The sequence below is a fragment of the Hyperoodon ampullatus genome (genome assembly GCF_949752795.1).
Source record: "Hyperoodon ampullatus genome assembly, chromosome: 10".
Lineage (NCBI taxonomy): Eukaryota > Metazoa > Chordata > Mammalia > Artiodactyla > Ziphiidae > Hyperoodon > Hyperoodon ampullatus.
In genome coordinates this window covers 53,516,670-53,540,511 of record NC_136923.1, presented here as the reverse complement: position 1 = coordinate 53,540,511, position 23,842 = coordinate 53,516,670, and the positions used below count along the sequence as shown (strand labels likewise).

Here is a 23,842-nt window from a genome sequence, read left to right as displayed (position 1 = left end):
TCTCACAGGTCTCCCTACTGCAGACTTACTTATGAATTCATAAGTATTCAAAGGGAAAACTGTATCTTCTGGGGAGATACTTTGAGATGATGTAAATATCCTTTTTTTCTCATCATACTTCCACTCACTAATTCTAACATCCATTGATGATTCTTGCCTGAAAAAAATCATAATTAATTTTAAACTAGAATAATAATGAAGAGAAAGGAGTGTTAGATGAATCTATAAAAAATTCTTTATAAATGAGAATGTCCCTTGGTCCTCTTTCAGATAGTAGGTAAAAGTCACAAGGTGTCCACTTTTTCACTGAATTATTGATGAGCCTTGGGTCCCTATGGAATGGCCTGGGCTCCACGGATTCTTGGCAATGCTACATCTCATAGCTTGCTTCTTGGGTAATATGGCCTAGTGGAAACCATATTTCAGACTCTGTATAAACCCTCAACAGCCCACACGAGAACATTCTTCCATGCAAACAGATCTCCTTAGATTTCCCTGTATCTGTTTGTACCTGGCCTACTCATGCTGGCACTTGTGGTGTTGCTTCGCCTGTTCCTATAGGCTGGGTGATGTCTGTCTTACCTGTCCACCTTCTCCTCCATTTTAATGAATTAGATACCTCTTACAAGTCTAAGCTCAAAGCTCTGTTCTGCATGAAGTCTTTTATAGGAGGGCAGGGCCTACCTTTTCTTCCTCTGATATTTTTCTGCATTTAAGAATAAAGTTTGGGGGACTTCCCTGGTGGCACAATGGTTAAGAATTCACCTGCCAATGCAGGGGACACGGGTTCAAGCCCTGGTTGGGGAAGATCCCACATGCCACGGAGCAACTGAGCCTGTGCACCACAAATACTGAAGCCAGTGTGCCTAGAGCCTGTGCTCAGCAACAGGAGAAGCCACCGCAATGAGAAGCCTCTGCACTGCAACGAAGAGTGGCCCTGCTCACAACTAGAGAGGGCCCGCACGCAGCAACGAAGACCCAATGCAGCCAAAAATAAATTAATTAATTAATCAATTAAAAAAAAAGAGAAAACACAGATGTGAATTTTCATGACTTTGGATTTGGCAATGGAGTCTTAGATATAAAATCCAAAGCATGAGCAACAAAAGAAAATAATCTAGACTTCATCAACATTAAAAAAAAAGAATAAAGTTTGGGTTTCAGCATTCATTCAATACCTCCTCTGGTGGTGAGGGAGATAAAGAAGGGTAGTTCATAGTCCCTCAAGAAGTGGTAAAGAGAGGTGCGTAAAATGAATGAATTCTAAAGCAAAGAAGAATAAGCTTTATGGAAATCTAATGGAAATCACAGAAAAGGTGGCTTTTGAAATGGGCCCAAAGGATGCAGATTTGAGCTGTGGGTGAAGGTAGGAGGCTTTCTAGGCTGAGAAAAGCTGGTTAGGGACATAAAGTGGTCACACTTACAGAGACATGTGAAAATGTATTTGGGGTTGGAATGGGAAGCATTCTAGAGCACTTTGGGAAAAGGGCTGGAAACGTAAGGTGTGCCACCTCCTAGTGGCTTTTACAGTGTGCACAGTGGGACGTTAACCCAGATCTGAGCCTGGGGTTTCAGGGCAATAATTCTTACAGGTAGATGAAGGGTGGATTGTATAAACATGTCATTGGAGGAATGGACATCCCATCAGGATGCTTCCAGGCAGAAGATGAGCACCTGAATTTAGGCAGCAGTTGGAAAGGAGCAGCCCATTTGTCAACAACCAGTGTATAATTGCTTCTTTGTAATTCTGAAATCTAAGAAGATGAAAACCAAAAGTTTCAAGTTTGCAGAAAATGTATTTGGTAGAAACATATGACTTAACCTGGTGTGAAGTTATTCACTGTCTTTTTTTATCCCACTTCATGGATTAAAAGATGAAAAGCTGTGGATTAAAAGCAAAGGCCACAGTCCTTTGCTGCTTCTCTCATCCAGACATGGTGTCTTTTCCCCCTCTGTTTGAATCAGGCTGCCCTTATCACTGGCTTTGACCAATAGAATGTGGCAGAAATGATGCTCTGTAGATTTCAAGGCTGGATCTTAAGAGACCTGCAGCTTCTGCTTATTTTTTCCCCTCTTGGAAGCCAACTACTGTGTAGAAGTCCAACTACTCTGAACCCACCATGCTATGAGGAAGCCTAATAAGCTTCACGGCGGGGGGAAGAGAGAGAGAGAGAGAGAGAGAGAGAGAGAGAGGCCAGGTAGAGGAGCACTGAAGTGCCAGAAAGGGAGTGAACAGAATGTGAGTGAAGGCTTTTCAGCCTTTCCACACCTGCCCTGCCACCGGCTGAAAACAGCTGAGTTAATGACTCCAACCAACACCCTGTGGAGCGGAAGACTCTGCCAGCCAAGCCCCGCCCAAATTCCTGACCCTCAGATTCATGAGTAAGATGGTTGTTATTATTATTATTTTTTTATTTTTTGCGGTACGCGGGCCTCTCACTGTTGTGGCCTCTCCCGTTGCGGAGCACAGGCTCCGGACACGCAGGCTCAGCGGCCATGGCTCACGGGCCCAGCCGCTCCGCGGCATGTGGGATCTTCCTGGACCGGGGCACAAACCCGTGTCCCCTGCATTGGCAGGCAGACTCTCAACCACTGCGCCACCAGGGAAGCCCCAGGGCTATATTTCTTATTCTCTTTACCCACCAGCCCAAGATACTTAGCAAATGCTCATGGATGGAATTTCTCTAAATCGTCGTCTTTGTAATGCTTTTGAAGCCTTAACTTTTACTCCCTGAGGTCCTCCTGAGTAGGCCCTAGACTAAAAGAAACGAATTCCTTGTTTTGTTTTATTAGATTGTATGCAATAGTTTTTTGCTTTCTCAGCTCAGCTGATAGGACATTGTGGGAAAAAATGTCCCTTCTGATCTTTTTTAAACGTGTCTTGGGGCAGATAAGAGGGAATGGCTTTGCGGTGACCCCAAAGCAACGCTTTATTTGTGAACAAGGATATTTCCTTTTGGGGGTTTCTGAATAAAATAGAACCATCCTTTCTTGCCATCCTTTCACAATACAAAAGGAGAGAGCGCCACGAAGATGCTTTTGTTGGCCATGTGCCCATCTACGCATTTTACAGATGGCACCACTGAGGCACAGAGAGGTGGAGGCCCTTGCTCCTGGTCACACAGCTGAGAAATGCAAGTGCCGGTGTTGGAGCTCGGGTCAGCCCGACCCTCTAACAAGCTGCCTCACTGTGTGGGGCTCCCTCCTCCTCTCCCGCACCCCAGGAAAGTACAGCCCGTTAGTCAGAAACTTCAGTTTGCGCAACACACACACCGTTCAAGCTTTCCTCCAACATTTCCTCCCGAGGGTTATGGGACACTGATTCATCATGACCAGGGATCCCAAATATCTCCCCGCTCTCATCTCCGGGCCAGGCGCCGGCCACGAGGCTCCACGGATCCCGGCGATCGAGCCACTGCGAGCGCCAAAAAGCATCTCGTCTTCCAAACCCAGCGAAAAAGTTGGTTCCTCAAATTATTCCCGGCAGGAGGGGCAAGAAATCACGCCGGGCTTCGGCAGCGGAAGCGGCGGCAGGGGGAGAAGCTCTGGTTGGACCGTCCCGGCGGCCTAGCATCGATCTCGGGTCTAAGGTCCGGCCGGATCGTAATTCCAGCCGCTCTTACGCCCCTGGAGTCACCGCCCCTCCCCACCCCCTCCATTCCCGGAGCCGCAGGGCCAGGAGGCCTGGCTCTCCCCGGGGTTCAAGGACCCAGGGCTGGCCGCCGCCAGGTGGAAGGAGACAGGTTAGCGGCGGCCCGCCCCCGGGAGGCGGGGCCTGGCGGAGCGGCCGCGACCCCCGCCCTCCCTCCCCCACTCCCCGCGCCCTCCCTCCCTCCCGCTACTCCCCAAGCCCTCCTTCCCCCAACTCCCCGTGCAGCCCGGCGCCCCGCGCGCGCAAGCGCGCCCTCCCGGCCGCGAGCCCCGCAACAGGTGAAGCGGCCGCCGCTCCTCGGCGCCTCCGCGGGGCGGTCTCTCCTCGCCAGCCGCGCGCCCGCCCCTCTCCACGCCCCCTCCCCTCCGCCCGGCCTCCGCCGCCTCCCTTGGCTGCTGGCGGCCTCCCCACCCGGTCTCCTGCTCCGGGGCCCCCGCGCAGGCCGAGAGCCCGCGCGCCTAGGACCAGGGGCGGCCGCGCACTCGCCGGACACGCACTGTGGCCGGACGGATCCCGGCGGGTGCCCTCCGCGCGCCCTGGTCCCCGTGCCGCCGCGCTCCCCTCCCCCCCCGCCGGTGTCCCCGGGCTCAGGGCCGCGCGGCCAGCCCCGAGGCGCCGGGGGTCCCCGAGGCGGGGCCGGCCCGGCCGGGGCGCGACGATGGAGGAGCCGCAGCGCGCCCGCTCGCACACCGTCACCACCACCGCCAGCTCCTTCGCGGAGAACTTCTCCACCACCAGCAGCAGCTTCGCCTACGACCGCGAGTTCCTCCGCACCCTGCCCGGACTCCTCATCGTGGCGGAGATCGTGAGTACCTCCGGGCGGCGGGGCTGGGGGCAGGGGCGCAGCTGGGCCCCGCGCCGTGCTCCTCGCCTGGGAGCTTGTTCACATGCTCGGGAGGGCTTCGAAGGAGTCCTTTTTGTTCAGCCTCTTCTTCATCCCCAGGTGCCGAACTCAGAGACCCCCTCTCTGAACGAGGTCTCATCACCTTGGGCTCTTTTAGGGGAGAGGGTCGTGACCCTTGGGAGGTCCATTGGAGAGAAACTCGACTTGCTGGGCCCTCTTTGTGGGCGTGGTGTGTTCTGGGAGCAGGATGCTTGGTGGGCATTGAGTTTGTGTTAATGAGTGTCAGGGACACCTGGTGCCTCCCTTACCTGCTCTCTACCTGGGTGGCCTTTTCCCTAAAAACAAAACTTTACGAAGATCAGAGGAGAGGAGAAGACTTTTTCTTTTTTTAAAATTTATCTCTCTGGTAGTAAAATCGAGGTGAATCAGGAGACGTTTACTGAATAAAATCTGAGGGTCTCTTGTCTGGTGCTCTTTGAAGACCAGAGGGTCTCCTGTTTGGTGCTGTGCACATCCTGGTTTAAGACTCAGAACGTTCCTGGGGAGAAGGCCGGACATGTGCCTTCTCCTCTCCATAGGAAGACATGGAGGCTGAGAGGTCAAGTGACCACCGCTTAGGTCCCTTCGTGGCTGAGAAAGGACGCCGGCCGTTTTAACAGCTAGTGGTTGCCACTATTTATTGTCTTCATCCTGTGCCAGGGTCTCGTCAAGCGCTTTAGATGCCTTCGTGCTCTCATGTACCACACAACAACCCTATCCTGTGAAGGTAGCTTTAATTATCTCATTTTACATGTGAAGAGACTGAGGCTTAGAGAGAGGAAGTATGTCGCACCTGGGGGTGGTGGAGGTGGGATTCAAACCCAAGCCTGCCTGACTCCAGGTTCCTGCTCTTAACTGCCAAGGGGCATCCCTTCCAGCTGTCTAAGCAGCACCCCTTTTGCTGTATCTCGTATACTTTCACTTAAACATTTGTGGGATTGAAATCTAGCCTATATGGGGCCATGATGGTGCCGAAGTGACTGAGGACCCCAGTGGTTCCTCTGAGAAACCTTCAGCAAAACCTGTGCGCATCAAGTAGCTTGCTTGCTCCTCCAGAGTCTCAGAGCCCAACCCAGACCAACTGAATCAATCCCAGATGTATCCAGTGCACGAGGAGTTTGAAGTGTTGGCTTAGCCCATGCCCCAGATGGTTGCCCCAGGTGGTTGCCCCAGATGGTTCCCCCAGCTGGCATTGAGGCCTTCAGGAGATCCAAAAAAAAAAAAAAAAAAAGCTGGGGTATTGGAATCACTGTGCAGGGCCTGGCTTATAGGAATTCAACAAATATTTGCTGTGTGAATGAAGGCGTTGGCAGGCTCCCCTGCTCCAGCAGAACGAGCAGAAGCTAAAATGACAGAGATGGGGCTTCTACCTGGGGTGGATGTGGACCAGGCTTAAAGTAACACACCTCTTGTTTTCTGATTTATTGTCAATAAACTCCATGTTACATACTTTTTTCCGAAAGTTGGAAAGTGAAAGAAAAAATGTAAATGGTCCACAGTCGCGTTCTAGAAATAACCACTGTTGATATGTTGGCATGTATACTTTACGATTTCAATACGTTTTTTGAAAAAAATGGAAAAATATGTAAGAAAAATTGTCCTTATTACTACTAGAGTCGGGTTTTTATTTTTGACACGTCTATATATGCACAAGTTTGAAAGAGTCATGGTTCTACGGGTAGAAATGTAAGTTTCCCCCACCATCGCTATACCAGAGGTACCCACGTTCACATCTCTTAGAGCTCTAAATAATGTGTTTATAATGCTGGTTCTTGATTCCAACCACCCCCCCCTCCCAAATTGTAGATGTTATTCAGTGGCTTCCCACTCTGAACGATGAGGCTTTAGCTCTCTTGGACCACCTCTTCCCCACCCCCATTATACATACACCTTTCCTGTCTTTGGGTTACATCACTAACCAGTGCTACCTTAGGATACCGGAAACACTGTTCACAGAGGAGCCACTGAGTGGTCTATGAGTGCTTTTCCTTTTCTGCCCAATTTCTTGTTTTCCCTGGAGTTTGTAATTCTATTTCCATTTTTTAGTTCTCTAGATATTTAGACACTAACTTTACCTTAGTTGTTTGAATCCCCTCTCAGGAAACTGAGACACAGCAGGTACTCAGTCAGGGTCATCCTTCTGACCAATCCTCTGGGAGCTACTGACCTCCTCCCACCCAGCCTGCTCACCTGGGCACAGCTGATGGCCTGGGATCTCCTGCGTGTCACCCTGGAGATTCTCTTCCCCTCTCTCCTGGGTTGGACCCTGTCCTTCCCATGACCTGTGTCCTTCTCTGTCTTGACTCACTGCCGCTGGGGGAACAGCCTCCCGAGAAAGGATGCATGTGTAAATCGAGATTTGCATCTTTCAAAATGTCTTGATTCTACTGTTACACATAATTAATAGGGTGACTAGGTAAAGAATGGTGGATTGGAAATTGTTTTCCCTCAGAATTTTGAAAGTATTCCTCTGTTATCTTCTAGCTCTTATAATTCTTTTTAAAAAATTCCAATTCTTGATCCCCACCCCCCCACCCTTTCTGGAAGCTTGTAGAATCTTCTTTCTCCCCAGAGATCTGTAACATCATAATGATGTGCCTTCATAGGAGTCCGTTTTCTTCCATAATACTGAGGACCTGGTGTGTTCTCTCAATCAAGAAAACTCATGGACGGTTAAGGAGATTTTTAAAAATTTGATTTTTTATCTTTCCGTTTTCTTAGTTTTTTTCCTGAAATTCCTTTTATACTTTTTTTCCCCTACGCATGTATCTTCTTATAATTTTTCTCATGGATTTGTTAACTGCTGTGTTTACTTACTGTGAACATTTTTCAGGGTCTTGGATCTCTTGCATTATTACAGTTTTCTGTCATATAGAAGTACTATATTTGATTTCCTCAGCTCTCTGTTTTAAAACTAACATGTTCTAGGTTGTACTAGTATAGCCAGAGGTGTAGCAATCTTCCTGTTTTTCCCTCTCTTTCCACACTTTTCCAGTGACTTTCTTTTTTTTTAATTAATTAATTTTATTTATATATTTATTTTTGGCTGTGTTGTGTCTTCGTTGCTGCGCACGGGCTTTCTCTAGCTGCAGCGAGCAGTTGCTACTCTTCATTGCGGTGCGTGGGCTTCTCATTGCGGTGGCTTCTCGTTGCAGAGCACGGGCTCTAGGCACGCAGGCTTCAGTAGCTGTGGCACACGGGCTCAGTAGTTGTGGCTTGCGGGCTCTAGAGTTCAGGCTCAGTAGTTGCGGCGCATGGGTTAGCTGCTCCACGGCCTGTGGGATCTTCCCGGACCAGGGCTCAAACCCTTGTCCCCTGCATTGGCAGGCGGATTCTTAACCACTGCGCCACCAGGGAAACCCTCCAGTTGACTTTATTGAGGGAAAGTTCCTTAAAGTATATATTGATGTGTCAAAGGGTACACAAACTTACATATTCTGTTTTGATACATATCCTGAAGTTATCTTTCCCCAAAGCTGTATTAATTTAAACTGTCATCAGTAATGTGAGCATATTAAACTAAAAATATTTTTTTACATTAGAAGAACTTTTAAAATTAAAAATGCTAAAGATCACCCTAAGTGGTATACTATGTTTTATTGCTCCAAGATAGTTTTTTGTTCATGTTTTAACATCTGGGTCAGGATGCAGCTTACAATGGATGGTTTCTTTTTTTTTTTTTTTTTTTTTTTTTGCGGTACGCGGGCCTCTCACCGTTGTGGCCTCTCCCGTTGCGGAGCACAGGCTCCGGACGCGCAGGCTCAGTGGCCATGGCTCACGGGCCCAGCCGCTCCACGGCATGTGGGATCCTCCCGGACCGGGGCACGAACCCGTGTCCCCTGCATCGGCAGGCAGACTCTCAACCACTGCGCCACCAGGGAAGCCCTTTTTTTTATTTTTTATTTTATTTTATTTTTTTTTGCGGTACGCGGGCCTCTCACTGTTGTGGCCTCTCCCGTTGCAGAGCACAGGCTCTGGGCGCGCAGGCTCAGTGGTCATGGCTCATGGGCCCAGCCGCTCCATGGCATGTGGGATCTTCCTGGACCGGGGCACGAACCCGCGTCCCCTGCATTGGCAGGCGGACTCCCAACCACTGCGCCACCAGGGAAGCCCTTGGATGGTTTCTTGAACTTATTGAAAAATGGTACCACTGCTTCTTTATCCCAGGATGGCGGCAGGGCGGTTTCAAACTATTACTCTTCCAGCCCTTAGATTAAGTTAGACCTGCCCCCAGAAGAATGCTACTTTCTGCCTTGAAAATACAAAGTACTGAGACAAAGAATTACTAAGAACCTGACTCCCTGCTTGAGCCTGGGGGAAGTAATAGAGAACAAAACACAATGTTTCCCCAAATCTGTTGTCAAAATCCCTTGCCCTGGCTTTCTCACAGGGGTGAGTGGTAATAGCTAAACCTGCTAAAATACTCTAGGCTGTGCCAATGTAACATCGTGTAGAAACCAAATTGTATTGGTTTCCTTCCTTTTAAAGTTTTATAACAAGCTGGAAGCAATCTAGTACTTGACCTGTGACTTGTAGGATGCTGTGATCTCATAACAGTTATGAGTATATGAAGAATAAAAGTGATTTGTCAGAAGGTGAGTTAATCTCACCCTTCCTGTTATTGTTGACTTCAAAATGAGTTATGTCATCCGTGTAATAATGTCAGATCGCCTTTCATTTACTTACTGTCATGAGCAAAGTTAGGGGAAGGACAAAATAGGGTTTCCCGAGAGCTGGAATCTAAATTATTCTATCCTGTTGAGTTCTTTTTAAAGAATAGTGAACATATTTTTTCTGCTTCACAAAAACAATACCTAGTCTTGGTAGAAAAATTATAAAAATGCAGGTAAGAAAAAAAAAAAAAACCCTTTAATTCTCACCCCCACGGTGGTTACTATCAGGCATGGTACCAACCCATGTCTGGGAGTGGGGAGGCTTTTCAAAAATTTTTGGTTATTGTAATGCCTGAGGTTTCTATTGGTGTTTAGTGCCCTGGGGGCCAGGGAGGCTAATGTCCTAAAGTGCCTGGGACAGTACCCAACCATGAAGAATTGCTTTGCCAGCTGCCAACAGCACCACCGTTGAGGAACTCTGGGTGAACCACTGTTTACCCCTTGGAGTAAACCATTCTAGAGTTTCTTAAGTGGTTGTATGTTACTTATCTGTATTTTTTAAAAAATGTAGTCACTTGTAAATTACTCCTTGTTTACTGCTGTGACCATCTGTGCTGGACATCTTCCATTTGTCACTTGGATGCACTCTCCACCCGGCTCTCCACCCTGCAGGCTGACTTGCAAGGATCGTGTCCAGGGTCCCCTCTGATGTCCCACTGGATTCCGATGTCCTCCTGGCACCCGCAGGAGGCTGTAAGGTGGGAGGGGAGCAGGTTCCTGGGATTCCTCCCTGCTGGGGCTCAGCAGCCTGGCTGTGTCCCTCCGTGCTGGGCGGGCTGTCTGGCAGTCCTCTGCACTCGGCTGTTTTCCCTGGCTCTGCTGACTGGTCACTCCCAGCCGCTTCCTCTTGCCAGGCACTGCGTTATGGCTTGTGGTCTTCTGCACCCTGCTTTCTAAATAAGACCTTTATTAAACTCTGCTCAGATTACCCAATCTAAATGTGCCAGTTTCTGGGGAGACCTGATAAGTTACCTTTCCCCATCAGTGATTAATTTCTTCTGGCATTCTTTTTTTTTTTTAATTTATTTATTTTTGGCTGATTGGGTCTTCGTTGCTGCGCCGCAGGCTTTCTTCTAGTTGTGGTGAGTGGGGGCTGCTCTTCGTTGCGGTGCGCGGGCTTCTTTTGTGGAGCATGGGTTGTAGGCGCGCGGGCTTCAGTAGTTGTGGCATGCGGGCTCAGTAGTTGTGGCGCACAGACTTAGTTGCTCTGCGGCATGTGGGATCTTCCTGGACCAGGGCTCGAACCCGTGTCCCCTGCATTGGCAGGCGGATTCTTAACCACTGCGCCACCAGGGAAGCTCTCTTCTGACATTCCTTTTCTTTTTTTTAAAAAATTTATTTATTTATTTATCTAGGGCTGTGTTGGGTCTTCGTTTCTGTGCGAGGGCTTTCTCTAGTTGTGGCAAGTGGGGGCCACCCTTCATCACGGTGCGCGGGCCTCTCACTATCGCGGCCTCTCTTGTTGCGGAGCACAGGCTCCAGACGCGCAGGCTCAGTAGTTGTGGCTCACGGGCCTAGTTGCTCTGCGGCATGTGGGATCTTCCCAGACCAGGGCTCGAACCTGTGTCCCCTGCATTAGCAGGTAGATTCTCAACCACTGCGCCACCAGGGAAGCCCTCTTCTGGCATTCTTTTTTTTTTTTTTTTTTTTTTTGTGGTACGCGGGCCTCTCACTGTTGTGGCCTCTCCCGTTGCGGAGCACAGGCTCCGGACGCGCAGGCTCAGCAGCCATGGCTCACGGGCCCAGCCGCTCCGCGGCATATGGGATCCTCCCAGACCGGGGCACGAACCCGTATCCCCTGCATCGGCAGGCGGACTCTCAACCACTGCGCCACCAGGGAGGCCCCCTCTTCTGGCATTCTTAAAGGCCACCTAGTATTCCATAAATATCCAGGTTCCTGCTGCTCAGTTTAGGTTTCTTTCTTTTCTGTAACAGTGTTGTAACAAACTTTCTTTAAGTTACATCTTTCTGTATGGTCTTTAATGTTTTCTACAGATCAGTACTTAAGATTGAGTAACAGGGTATATGAATCTTCTTTAAAGTCAAATTTATAGAGGTATACAGTAAAATTTACCCTTTTTAGTGTAGAGTTCTATGAGTTTGGGCATAGCCATGTTTAAAAAGCAGCTTTATTGAGATATCATTCACGAAAAGTTGATCTTTTAAAAGTGTACAATTTAGGGATTTTTAGGATATTCACATTTGTACAGCTTTCACTACTGATTTTAGAACATTTCTGTCACTGCAAAAAGAAACCTCTACCTGTTAGCAGTCACTCCTTGGTCTCCCCTGGCCTCAGCCCTTGGTAACCACTAATTTACTTTCTACCTCTATGGATTTGTCTATCCTGGTCATTTCTTTATAAATGGAATCCTATAATATGTGGCCCTTTCTGTCTGGCTTCTTTTACTTAGCATAATGTTTTCAAGGGTCATCCAGGCTGTAGTATGTCTCAGTACTTCATTCCTTTAGTTGCCAAATAATATTTCATTGTATTATATATATATATATATATATATATATATATATATATATATATATATATATAATAACATTTTGTTTATTCATTCGTCAGTTGATGGACATTTGGGTTGTTTCCACATTTTGACTGTTATGAATATGCTACTGTGAACCTTCATGTACAAGTTTTTCTGTGGACATAGTTTTCAGTTCTCTTGGGCATTTCGAGGCACTGCTAGACTGCTTCCAAAATGGCTGAACTGATTTACAATCCCAACAGCAATATGAGTGTTCCAATCTCTCCACATCCTCACCAAGATTTTTTTTTTTTTGATTCTAATCATCCTACAAGGTATGAAGTGGTATCTCATAGTGGTTTTGGTTTGTATTTCCAAATACAAGCCCTTGAATTTTAGTATCATGTTGCCAATTTCTGCAAAAAGGGAGGCTGGGATTTTTTTTTTAACAAATTTTCCTTTTTTATATATATAAATTTATTTTATTTATTTATTTATTTTTGGCTGCATTGGGTCTTTGTTGCTGCGCGCAGGCTTTCTGTAGTGTGGTGAGTGGGGCTACTCTTTGTTGAGGTGCGTAGGCTTCTTATTGCGGTGGCTTCTCTTTTTGCGGAGCATGGACTCTAGGCTCACGGGCTTCAGTAGTTGTGGCACGCAGGCTCAGTAGTTGTGGCTCGTGGGCTCTAGAGCGCAGGCTCAGTGGCTGTGGCGCACGGGCTTAGTTGCTCCACGGCATGTGGGAACTTCCCGGACCAGGGCTCAAACCTGTGTCCCCTGCATTGGCAGGCAGATTCTTAACCACTGCACCACCAGGGAAGCCCCGGCAGCTGGGATTTTAATATGGATTGTGTTCAACCTGTAGATCAATTTGGGGAGTATTGCCGCCTTAAAAAAATTGTTTTCCAATTCATGAACATGGGATGTCTTTCCATTTATTTAGATCTTCTCTAATTTCTTTACCAATGTTTTATAGTCTTCTGCATACATGTCTTGCATTTCTTTTGTTAAATTTATTCCTAAGTATTTTATTCTTTTTGATGCTATTGAAGATGGAATTATTTTCTTAATTTCATTTTCAAATTGTTCATTGCTAGATCATAGAAATCCAACTGAGTTCTGTATCCTTGACCTTGTATCCTACAACTTTGCTGACCTCATTTATTAGTTCTAATAGTTTTGTGTGTGTCTGTGTGTGTGTAGGGGGTGGGGTGGGGTTGGCCTATGTGTTTTTAAGGCTTTTGATATTACTGCCAAGTTGTACAGAAAGGTTTAAACTGATTTGCATTCCCTCTAGTGGTGTTTCAGTGTTTGACAGGGTTTGTTTTTGCAAATGCTCAAACTTTTAATATTTGCCCATGTTCTTGGGGTGGGAGATGTTCAGATTAATAAAAACTGACTTGGCATAAACACCCACCAGGCAGACCATCAGCTAATATTCAGGGGAGCCCTGCACATGTGACAAAAAGCAAACTTTAAAAAAATTTCTATTGGAGTAGAGTTGATTTACAATGTTGTGTTAATTCCAGGTGTACAACAAAGTGAATCAGTTATACATATCTCCACTCTTTTTTAGATTCTTTTCCCATATAGGTAGGTCATTAGAGAGTATTGAGTACAGTTGGCTGTGCTATACAGTAGGTCCTTATTAGTTATCCCTTTTATATATAGTAGTGTGTATATGTCAATCCCAAACTCCCAATTTATACCCTGCCCCAACCATAAGTTTGTTTTCTACATCTGTGACTCTATTTCTGTCTTGTAAATAAGTTCATTTGTACTATTTTTTTAGATTCCACATATAAGTGATATCATATATTTGTCTTTATCTGACTTCACACAGAAAGCAAATGGTTTTTGTTTGTGTTCCTGTGATTATTAAAATTGAACATTTTAAATATGCTTATTAGCCATTTATTTTTTCTTTTAGTAACTACCTGTTGTTGTTTTTTTCCTTCACCCATTTAAAAAAATAGGGCTCTTTTTTTTTTTTTTTTTTGGCCGGCTGCATGGCTTCTGGGATCTTAGTTTCCTGACCAGGGATTGAACCCGGCCCCTTGGCAGTGAAAGCGTGGAGTCCTAACTACTGGGTCACCAGGGAAATCCCGGGGCTCTTTCTTTCTTTAAAAAATGTTTTAGAGATATAAAAGGGAGCAAAGACGTTAATGAAAATTACCTCCCAGGAGGGAAATAAGATTGGTTTTGGGGATGTGTTTGAATAGGGATGTTTGCTTTTTAACTCCTTATCTTTTGTATGGTTTAAATTTTTTATAATGAGAATATATTTATACATTAATGTAATTACAGAAGCTTAAAGCAGTGTGTTCATTGTACAGATAAATTTAAAATCATGTATATATAGAGTGAAAACTGAATGTCTCTGGTCTCCGCTAACCTACCTCCTTCACTCCACATTTCTTTCTTTTTCTTTTTTTTGGCCGCGCCCTGTGGCGTGCAGGATCTTAGTTCCCTGACCAGGGATAGAATCCGGGCCCCCTGCAGTGGAAGCACAGAGTCCTAACCACTGGACTGCCAGGGAAGTCCCTACCATTCACATTTTTCTGTACACTTGTTCTGTACACTTGCAAATACACACGTAGTATAAAACAAATACACATGAATGATTGTATTAAGTATTCTGCAATTTATTTTTCATTTAATAATATCTTGATATTTTTCCATATCGCTTTTTGTTGATTTATGTTTCCTGTGTATTATGGGTATTAATTTTCTTTAGTCATTTGTTATTAGTATCATTCATGACATTTTTCATCAAAATAAGTTTCTAATTTGCATGAAATCTACAGTGTTACCTTTATTTAGCCTTGCGGGGTTTAGTTTGCTTAAACATGGCTTCCTTATCCCCAGGATTACACAGATATTTGAAGAAAATATAGTTTCTTTAAATGCTAAAAATATTTACCAGTGGGAGTTCTCTGGTGCTCCAGTGGTTAGGATTCAGTGCTTTCACTGCCATGGCCTGGGTTCAATCCCTGGTTGGGGAACTGAGATCCCGGACGCCGCACGGGGTGTATTTATTTATTGATAAATACAAATTATACAATAAATACATAAATTAAAAAAATAATTTTTAAAAAATTTGCCATCTAAAGCTGTAAGTTCTTTCTGTGTGGATACGAATGTAATCTCACTTTTTTCCCCCAAATGCATAGCTAGTTGTCTCACCATTAGTCATATTATATTCCCACATATGTGTAACTATTTCTTGACCCTGTTCTATTTCTGAGTCATTTCCAAATTGACTATAGCTTTATCATGCATTTTAATATTCAGTAGGGTAAATCATACAAATTTTTCTCTTTCTTGCTGTGCTTGTATACTTACACTAACAGTTAGAGGTGATTTTTAAAATCAGTGTTCCTTACATTCCACTACAACTTTGATTGAGATTGCATTAAATTTATAAATTAATTTGAAGAGATGTCCTTATAATATTGAATTTATCACCTAGGAATATTGTATCTCTCTATTTATTTAAGGTCATTTGATGCTCTTGAAGTTGTAAGTTTTATCCAGATGAGTCTTATGTACTTCTTACTATATTTGATAAATAGGATTTATAAAAAATGAATTGGATTTGGCAATTTCTGACTATTTGTGGTTTGTAAGAAAACTGTTGATTATCTTTTTTTTTTTTTTTTTTTTTTTTTTTGCGTTATGTGGGCCTCTCACTGTTGTGGCCTCTCCCGTTGCGGAGCACAGGCTCCGGACGCACAGGCCCAGCGGCCATGGCTCACGGGCCCAGCCGCTCCGCGGCATGTGGGATCTTCCCAGACCGGGGCACGAACCCGTGTCCCCTGCATCGGCAGGCGGACTCTCAACCACTGCGCCACCAGGGAAGCCCCTGTTGATTATCTTGTTTTACTCTTGTGTGTAGCCATTTTATTTGAGTAATTAGTTCTAATAGTTTTATTATTTTATAAGTAAATTATAGTAATATCTGTGAAACAACGATGGTTTTCTTTTCCTTTTTATATTTATACTTTTTTTTTCATTATTACATAGGTTAGGACTGCCAGTGTAATATTGAATGATTGGGATGAGATGGGTATCTTTGGCGGACTCATAACTTTAATTGCGGTGTTTCTAATGCTTTAATGATAATACAGGTTTTACTGTAGGTTCTGGTAGATATTCTTTATTGAAGTAAGGAAGGTAGGTTTAACTGTGTAACTATTTTAATCAGGAATGGTTGTTGAATTGGGGAGATAGGATTTGGTTGGGGGGTGGGGTGCCTTTTTATTAGGTGATCATATAGGTTTTTGTTTTTTTCTATTTGCTAATGGAGTGAATTGTATTAGGAAATCTAATGTTGAATCATTCTTGTACTCCTAGGATAATCTCTATTTAGTTATAAGGTATTCTTTTTTTTTTTTTTTGCGGTACGCGGGCCTCTCACTGTTGTGGCCTCTCCCGTTGCGGAGCACAGGCTCCGGATGCGCAGGCTCAGCGGCCATGGCTCACGGGCCCAGCCGCTCCGTGGCATATGGGATCCTCCCGGACCGGGGCACGAACCCGTATCCCCTGCATCGGCAGGCGGACTCTCAACCACTGCACCACCAGGGAGGCCCTAAGGTATTCTTTTAATAAACTAGTGGATTTAAAATTTTTTTTTAACTCTTGGATTTGATTTGTTAGTATCATATCTGAGGGTTTTGTGTCTATGTTCATATATAAGACCAGCCTTGTAGATCACTTTGCTGTGTTCTATTTTGTCTGATTTTAATACTGCCACTCACCCCAGCTTTTTTTGGCTAGCATTTATCTGATATGTTCTTGTCCCTTTTTAATTGAAGTGAGATTCACATAACATACCTCAGAGATATTGTGGTTCCAGACCACCACAATAAAGCAAATATCAAAATAAAGCTACTCACATGAATTCTTGGGTTTCCAAGTGCATATAAAAGTTATGTTTATACTATACTGTAAGCTATTATGTGTATAATAGCATTACATCTCAAAAAACAAATGTACATACCTTAACTAAAAATACCTTGTTGCTAAAAAATGTTAACCATCACCTGAGCCTTCAGTGAGTCCTAATCTTTTTGCTGGTGGAGGGTCTTGCCTGGATGTTGGTGCTGCAGACTGATCAGGGCGGTGGCTGCTGAAGGTTGGGGAGGCTGCGGCAGTTTCTTAAAACAAGACAGCAGTGAAGTTTGCCACATCAATTGACTCTTCCTTTTATGAATGATTTCTCTATACCACGCAGTGCTGTTTGACAGCATTTGACCCACAGTAGAACTTCTTTCAAAATTGGAGTCAATCCTCACAAACCCCGCCACTGCTTTATCAACTAAGTTTATGTAATATTCTAAATCCTCTGTTGTCATTTCAGCAATCGATTAAGTTCACCATCTTAGATGGACTGGGTTCATGGTGCCCCAAAACAATTAAAATAGTATCATCAGAGGTCACTGATCACAGATGACCATAACAAATGTAATAATAATGAAAAAGATTGGGACTTCCCTGGTGGTGCAGTGGTTAAGAATCTGCCTGCCAATGCAGGGGACACAGGTTCGAGCCCTGGTCCGGGAAGATCCCACATGCCATGGAGCAGCTAAGGCCGTGTGCCACAACTACTGAGCCTGCGCTCTAGAGCCCGCGAGCCACAACTGCTGAGCCCACATGCTGCAACTACTGAAGCCTGCGTACCTACAGGCCATGCTCTGCAACAAGAGAAGCCACCACAATGAGAAGTCTGCGCACTGCAATGAAGAGTATCCCCCACTCACCACAGCTAGAAAAAAGCCCTTGTGCAGCAACAAAGACCCAATGCAGCCCCCCCCAAAAATTAATTAATTAATTTTTAAAAACAAACAGAAAAAACCCTACTTAACATAATGAAAAAGTTTGAAATATTGTGAGAATTAACAAATGTGACAGACACAAAGTGAGCAAATGCTATTAGAAAAATGGTGCCGATAAGACTTGTTTGATGCAGGGTTGCCCCAAGCCTTCAATTTGTAAAAAACACAATATCTTTGAAGTGCATTAAATCAAAGTGCAATGCAATGAGGTATGTCTATAAAATTAACTATTTTAAAATGAACAATTGAATGGCATTTAGTACATTCACAGTGTTGTGTGATCACTTCTATCTAGTTCTGGAACATTTTTATCTCCTCAAAGGAAACCCTACCTTTAATTTTCTTCCTTTTTGTCATCTGGTTATGCCTTCTGTATTGATCATATAACTAGATTTTAGTTCTATACTGAGTCTGAGAATTTGTCTTTCAATATGGAAATTTTTAACACATTCATATTTATTGTGATAACTTATTTAGAATTCTTGGTTTTCCTTATTTTTCCTCTAGTGATTGAAAATTATAAATTCCATTTCTATTTTGTTTGGAGTTACTTTTAAAAATCTACCCAAATTATTTATACATATTTTTCTAACTACCCAGAGAATTAAGATGTGTAACCACATTCCATTCAGGAGATAACACTTAACCTATTCCTCACCATGCACTTTGTGTTAGACAATTTTTTGTTTTTTTAATAACCTTTATTGAGATATAATTCATATACCATACAGTTTACCCACTTAAAGTGTACAACTCAGTGGCTTTTGGAATATTCACAGAGTTGTGCAACCATCACCATAATCAATTTTAGAATATTTTCATCGTCCCAGAAAGAAACCCCATGCCCATTAGCAGTCATTCTCCATTTCCCCACAGCTCTCCCTATGCTATCACTAATTCTACATTCTGTCTCTATAAAATTTGCCTATTTTGGACATCTCATATAAATGGAATCCCACAATATGTGATCTTTTGTGACTCTCTTCTTTGACTTATCCTGATATTTTCAAGGTTCATCCATGTTGAAGCATGAATCAGTACTTCATTTCTTTTTATTGCCAAATATTATTTCATTGTATGGCTACATTTTATCTATCCATTCATGAGTTCATGGACATTTGGGTTGTTTTCACCTTTTAGCTATTGGTAATGCTGTTAAGAACATTTATGTACAAGTTTTTGTGTAGACATATATTTTCGTTTCTCTTGGATGTATTCCTAGGAGTGGAATTGCTGGATTGTGTGATAACTTTATATTTAACTGTACGAGGAACTGCCAGACTGGTTTCCAAAGTGAACGCACCATTTTAAAATCCCTGGGCTACTTTTAAAAAAAATGATTTCTTAGGAATAATTACTTGCCAGTTGTCTGAAGCTTTCCACCCATATTGCCAAACAACTATTTTGACGACTACAGGTTTAATTTTTTTCATGCTGTTTTTTGTGTTATTTGCTTTCTTGGTTTATTTTTCACTTTTGAAGTACCTCCTTGAGTAATTCTTTTAGCAAGGGTTTGAAGGTGTTGAATTTTTTGAATCCTTGCACATCTAATAACATCTTTCTTTTACCTTTATACTTGAATAATTTGATTGGTATAAAATTGTAGGTCTTAAAATTTCTTTTCATTAATTATTTGAAGATGTTGCTTCATTGTCTTCTAGCATCCAGTGGTGTTAATAAGAGACCTGATGGTCTGGTAGTCCCTGGACAGGCCTGTAAGGTTCAGTCCCCCCAACCCCCCTTGGTCTCATGATTGCCATTCCCACAGATTTAGTTGCAGTACAACATTACATGAATGATGCCTTGCACATTAAATTACCTATGAGAATGTAGAAAGCTGGTGTTGATGGTGTAGCAAGAAATTGTAGGTGGAATGTTGTTACTATATCAGGGTGAAATGGCTCATGAAAGGCAGTTTTGCAACCATATGAGGTAATTATACTGGAGCATCAGGTTGATGTGGTTGGGAGTAAAAGATTGTTAAGCCTCCACCTGCAGTTTCCTGAGTCCTGGTGGGATCTGTGCCTGGGCAGGCTGAACGCCCTCATTCCAGCCTGGGAGAAATCAGGAAGACCTTGAAACCCCTCTCTCAGGACAGCTGTAGCCAGATGTTCCCTGATGAGAACATGTCCTTTGCATCAGTTGCAGTAAACTGTGAGCTTTATAGTATTTAAGTCAAAGGCTTGTTTTACTAGGCTTCAAACCCACTCTTTTGGGGGAATTAGGTTCTCACTTCCTTTTTTTTTTTTTTTTTTAATTTCCTTTTAAGTAACCAACTTAAAAAAAAAAAAATCTCCCTGAAAGCTTTTGGAATTTTCTCGCCTTCTTTAGAGATCATATGCTTTACCACTATGAATCCAGAAGGGCATTTTAAAATTCATCTTTCCCAGTACTCGTTGGGCCCTTTATAACTAATATTCAAATCTGTCTTCAGTGCAGGGAAATTCCTTGTATTTCCTGCATCTGTTTTTTTTCTGTTTTCTCTTTCAAAAAATAATCTTCATTCAAAAGACGTTCCAGAAGAGATTAAACTGTCTTCAATATCTCCTAACTTTTCTTTTATACTTTCCGTTTCTTTGTTCTTTTGCAGAGTCCCAGGACAATAACACTTCCAGCCCAAATTCAGGTGGTTTTCAGTTGAGTATGTTCTGCTCTTCAGCCCAACTCCTGAATTTTCATTTTGGCTTTGATAGTTTTAATTCCCAACATTTTGTCATTCTTTTACTTTGTAGTCTGATTTCTTTTTTACTGAATCACTTTAAGACTCTTGGGTATACAGTTGACCCTTGAACAACACAGGTTTGAATTGTCTGGTTCCATTTACAGGTGGGTTATTTTCAATAGCAAATACTGCAGTATCACATGATCCGAGGTTGGCTGACTATAAGTTATACTCAGATTTTCAACCGCAGAGGGTCAGAGGTGGTCCTAACCCCTATGTTGTTCAGAGGTCAATCGTATTTAAGCTTTTCTTAGTTTACAAAGAGACCACTTCTGCTTGTTGAGTCTGTTGCTTCTATACGGCTGTTTTCCTCAATCATTTGGTGATTCATGATTGTCGATTTGTAATTGTAGATGAGATGGTTGGAGACTGTTTGCTCAGCTTAAGTGAGAATCCCTGTGCCCCCAGCAGCAAATGCAGGTTTTCACCACATGACCTGCATCTAGTGTCTTTTTCTCAGAGGAAAGGAATTATTAACGGGGTAGAAGGGGCATTGGCAGTGTGGCTGCTCGGGCTTTGTTATGAGGTGTGCACATAGCTTGTTGAAGCATCTGGAAGTCTTGAAGCTTTATCTTGGAGACTGTTTCCAGAAGTAACTGCTAGAGGGGATGTGGAGAGAATGATTGACAGCTCTCTAAGTCTTTAAATTTAGTCCTTATCAGATTACTCTTGGATCATTCCTTTTCCCACTTCTGCTGTTACCTTTAATCTTTGAATTTTTCTGAGCGTCTGCTTGGAAATTCCCCTTTTTGATGGTCCTCTGTTTTCCTCTCCAGGGCTGAAGACTGGAAACCCCATTGCTTATCCTTAGTTTGTTCCCACATGCCTCCCAGGAATCCCTCATAGCTATAGATAGTTGCTGTTGCTCTTTGCAGCTTCTCAGCACTACTGTGTATTTTAAAATTATTTGCATGTGTGTGGTGTTTTTTGTTATTGGTCATTTCAGTGGAATTTGGGAAGGATGGAGAGAGAAACATACAGGTCTAGTCAGCTGCCTTGAGAGAGAAGTTCTGCTATTTTGTTATTCATGTAAAGGCATTTTTTATGGATATAAAGAGTATTGACCTTCTTTCTGTGTTGCAGACATTTTTTTTCTAGCTTTTCATGCCTTGACTTTATTTACACAATGTAAAGCTTATCTTTAAATTTAATCAGTCATGTTTTTTCTTTATGTCTGGTTCATTAGAAAATTCTACTTCTCTAACAAAACTGAATATAATTAATTATACATTAACTTTTAACCTGTGTTTTTCTTATAGTACTTTTTAATGTTTAATCTTAATTATTTTAGCTGAAGGTAGAAAGTTGGGCTCTAACTTTGCTTTTAGACATCTTCTCGGTCGTCCCAACATGATATAATGATAATCTATATATCTATTTTTCATTCAGTAATCTAGGTTGCTCTCTTTATTTCATTTATTTGGTTCTTGTATCGACTTGGGCTCAATTCTGTACTTTCTAGTCTATTCCAGTCTTTGTTCCCAAGTTTTAAAATCTGTCATTCTAGGATACATTTTACCATCTGATAACATAAACCACCCCAGCCATAAATTTTAGAATTTTCTAAAAAGTCATTCACTGCTGTGTCCCCTCTCCTCTGTAAAATTATCTTCGCTTTTGGGCCTCCCTGGTGGCGCAGTGGTTGAGAGTCCGCCTGCCAGTGCAGGGGATACGGGTTCGTGCCCCGGTCTGGGAGGATCCCATATGCCGCGGAGCGGCTGGGCCTGTGAGCCATGGCCGCTGAGCCTGCGCATCCGGAGCCTGTGCTCCGCAACGGGAGAGGCCACAACAGTGAGAGGCCCGCGTACCGCAAAAAAAAAAAAAAAAAAATTATCTTGGCTTTTGATTGGGTTATTATGTAATACATAGATTAATGTTTGGAAAAGGGATTTATACTACTTTATAGTTCCTAAGAAGAAGACTCATCAGCTGTTCCCTTGTCTTCTGTTACATCTTCTTATTGATTCTTAAGCTCTTCAAGGTCTTTTCCAGTCTATAATGCTGTGAGTTTTACAGTGTAAATTAATAATGCGTATCTTATTTATTCAGTCATCAAATATGTGTTGAATAGTTATTGTGTTCCAGAACCTTTGTCTAACGTTTAGAATATAGTGGTATAGCACCTTTCTATTTTTATTTAAAGGAATGATCAATGATAGGATGTAAGACATGAAAAGAAAAATATGCTTAGGATGATATCGAAGGGTAGTTTTTTAAAAATCCTCAAATTTTCAAATTTGAGCAGAAACTCAAGAGGCATTTATTCCTTGCTGGCCTTTGGTCTTTTATTCATCTCAAGGACTTATATCTGAAATTTAACACATGCAGAATACAATTTGTTTCCTTTTTTTGCTAAGATTTATGGCTAGAGTTATTCCCAGGAAGGTAGTAGTACTTTTCCTTAGATGAGCATTTTACCATTCATTTTCATTTAAAAGTAAATGAATTTCCATGTTTATTATCTCACTTGATATGAAGCCAGCCCCAGGTTTTGGGGAATCCCTTCTTTCATTCCCATTTCTAGTTGAGCCATGATTTGAGGAAGCAGTTCTCAAATTATATGTGAATGAGTCAGCCACACCTTTGTGGGGTGCAAGGGGAAACAGTTCCATTGGTTGCTTCTACCTCTCCCATACCTGCCCATGAGATTCATGGTAACCAGCCCAGTGGAATCTCCCTTCCACGGGAACGTACTATATCCACTGTCTCGGTCAAGGTTCAGTTGCAGACGACAGCATCCACTTTAGCTAGTGGGAGCATCAGGAGACTTATTATTATAAATGACTAGATGGCTTCCAAAATTTTTGGTAGAGCTGGGGGAGCAGGCTCTAGGCTGAGCTTCCAGCAACACTTCCCAGTATAACACCACAGAACTGACCTATCCTAGGAAGGCAAGGAAGCAGGATCTCCTCATTGCTGCTGGATCTTGGACCTCCATTGTGACACACGGCCCCACGTGCCCCCTGACTTATCTGTCAACACTCTGAAGCTAGGGATGGGACACTGGGATTTCAGTTACCGCTGCCACAAAAAAACAAACGCTGCCTTGGCTGAGTCTGCCAGTGGGAATGCAGAAGCTGCTGAAGCCTGTCTTCTGGCCTCACGATGTGGTCTTTGGCTTCTAAATCCTGCATGGGTGTGTCTGCCAGAGCTCCATCATGTGTTGGACCTGAGCTGTGGCGGTCTGGCTTTCCAGCGTCTCGTGAGAGTGAGCAACGCTGTGAGGGGAGGGGAGTGGAGCTGAGTGGCTCCATGTGCAGTGCTTGCTACGGCCACCTTCATTGGATTCTACCAGGGTCACTGTGTTGAAGGTGGAAGACCTCCTGTGATTTGTCACACTTCTAGAACATTCTAAGGACTTGCCCTTTTTCCATTTAGATGTGCATTTTCTTTTCTTTTTTTTCTTTTTTTGGACATGCGGCTTGCGGGATCTTTGTTCCCCGACCAGGGATTGAACCTGTCAGTTCCGCCAGAGAATTCCCTCTTGATTTCTAGCTCTGTGACCTTGCATGACCAACCTAAGATTTCTTGAACTTCCATTTATAATAATGAGAAGGGTGATGATGACTTCACAGGTTAGCAGATGAAGTGAGCTAAAATA

General features: G+C 43.4%; 1 protein-coding gene across 2 annotated transcripts in view; it reads left to right on the top strand.

Annotated features, from left to right (window-relative positions):
* Nucleotides 1-4,310: 4,310 nt before the first annotated feature.
* CMTM8 (CKLF like MARVEL transmembrane domain containing 8) overlaps nt 4,311-23,842 on the top strand; it is a gene marked incomplete at both ends in the record, with an annotated part of 90,720 nt that continues 71,188 nt past the window's right edge. For both annotated transcript variants that reach the window (XM_079713564.1, XM_079713563.1), the window contains one exon: nt 4,311-4,457. In XM_079713564.1, the coding sequence (XP_079569690.1) occupies nt 4,311-4,457 (147 nt within the window). The remainder of the gene's footprint in view (nt 4,458-23,842) is intronic.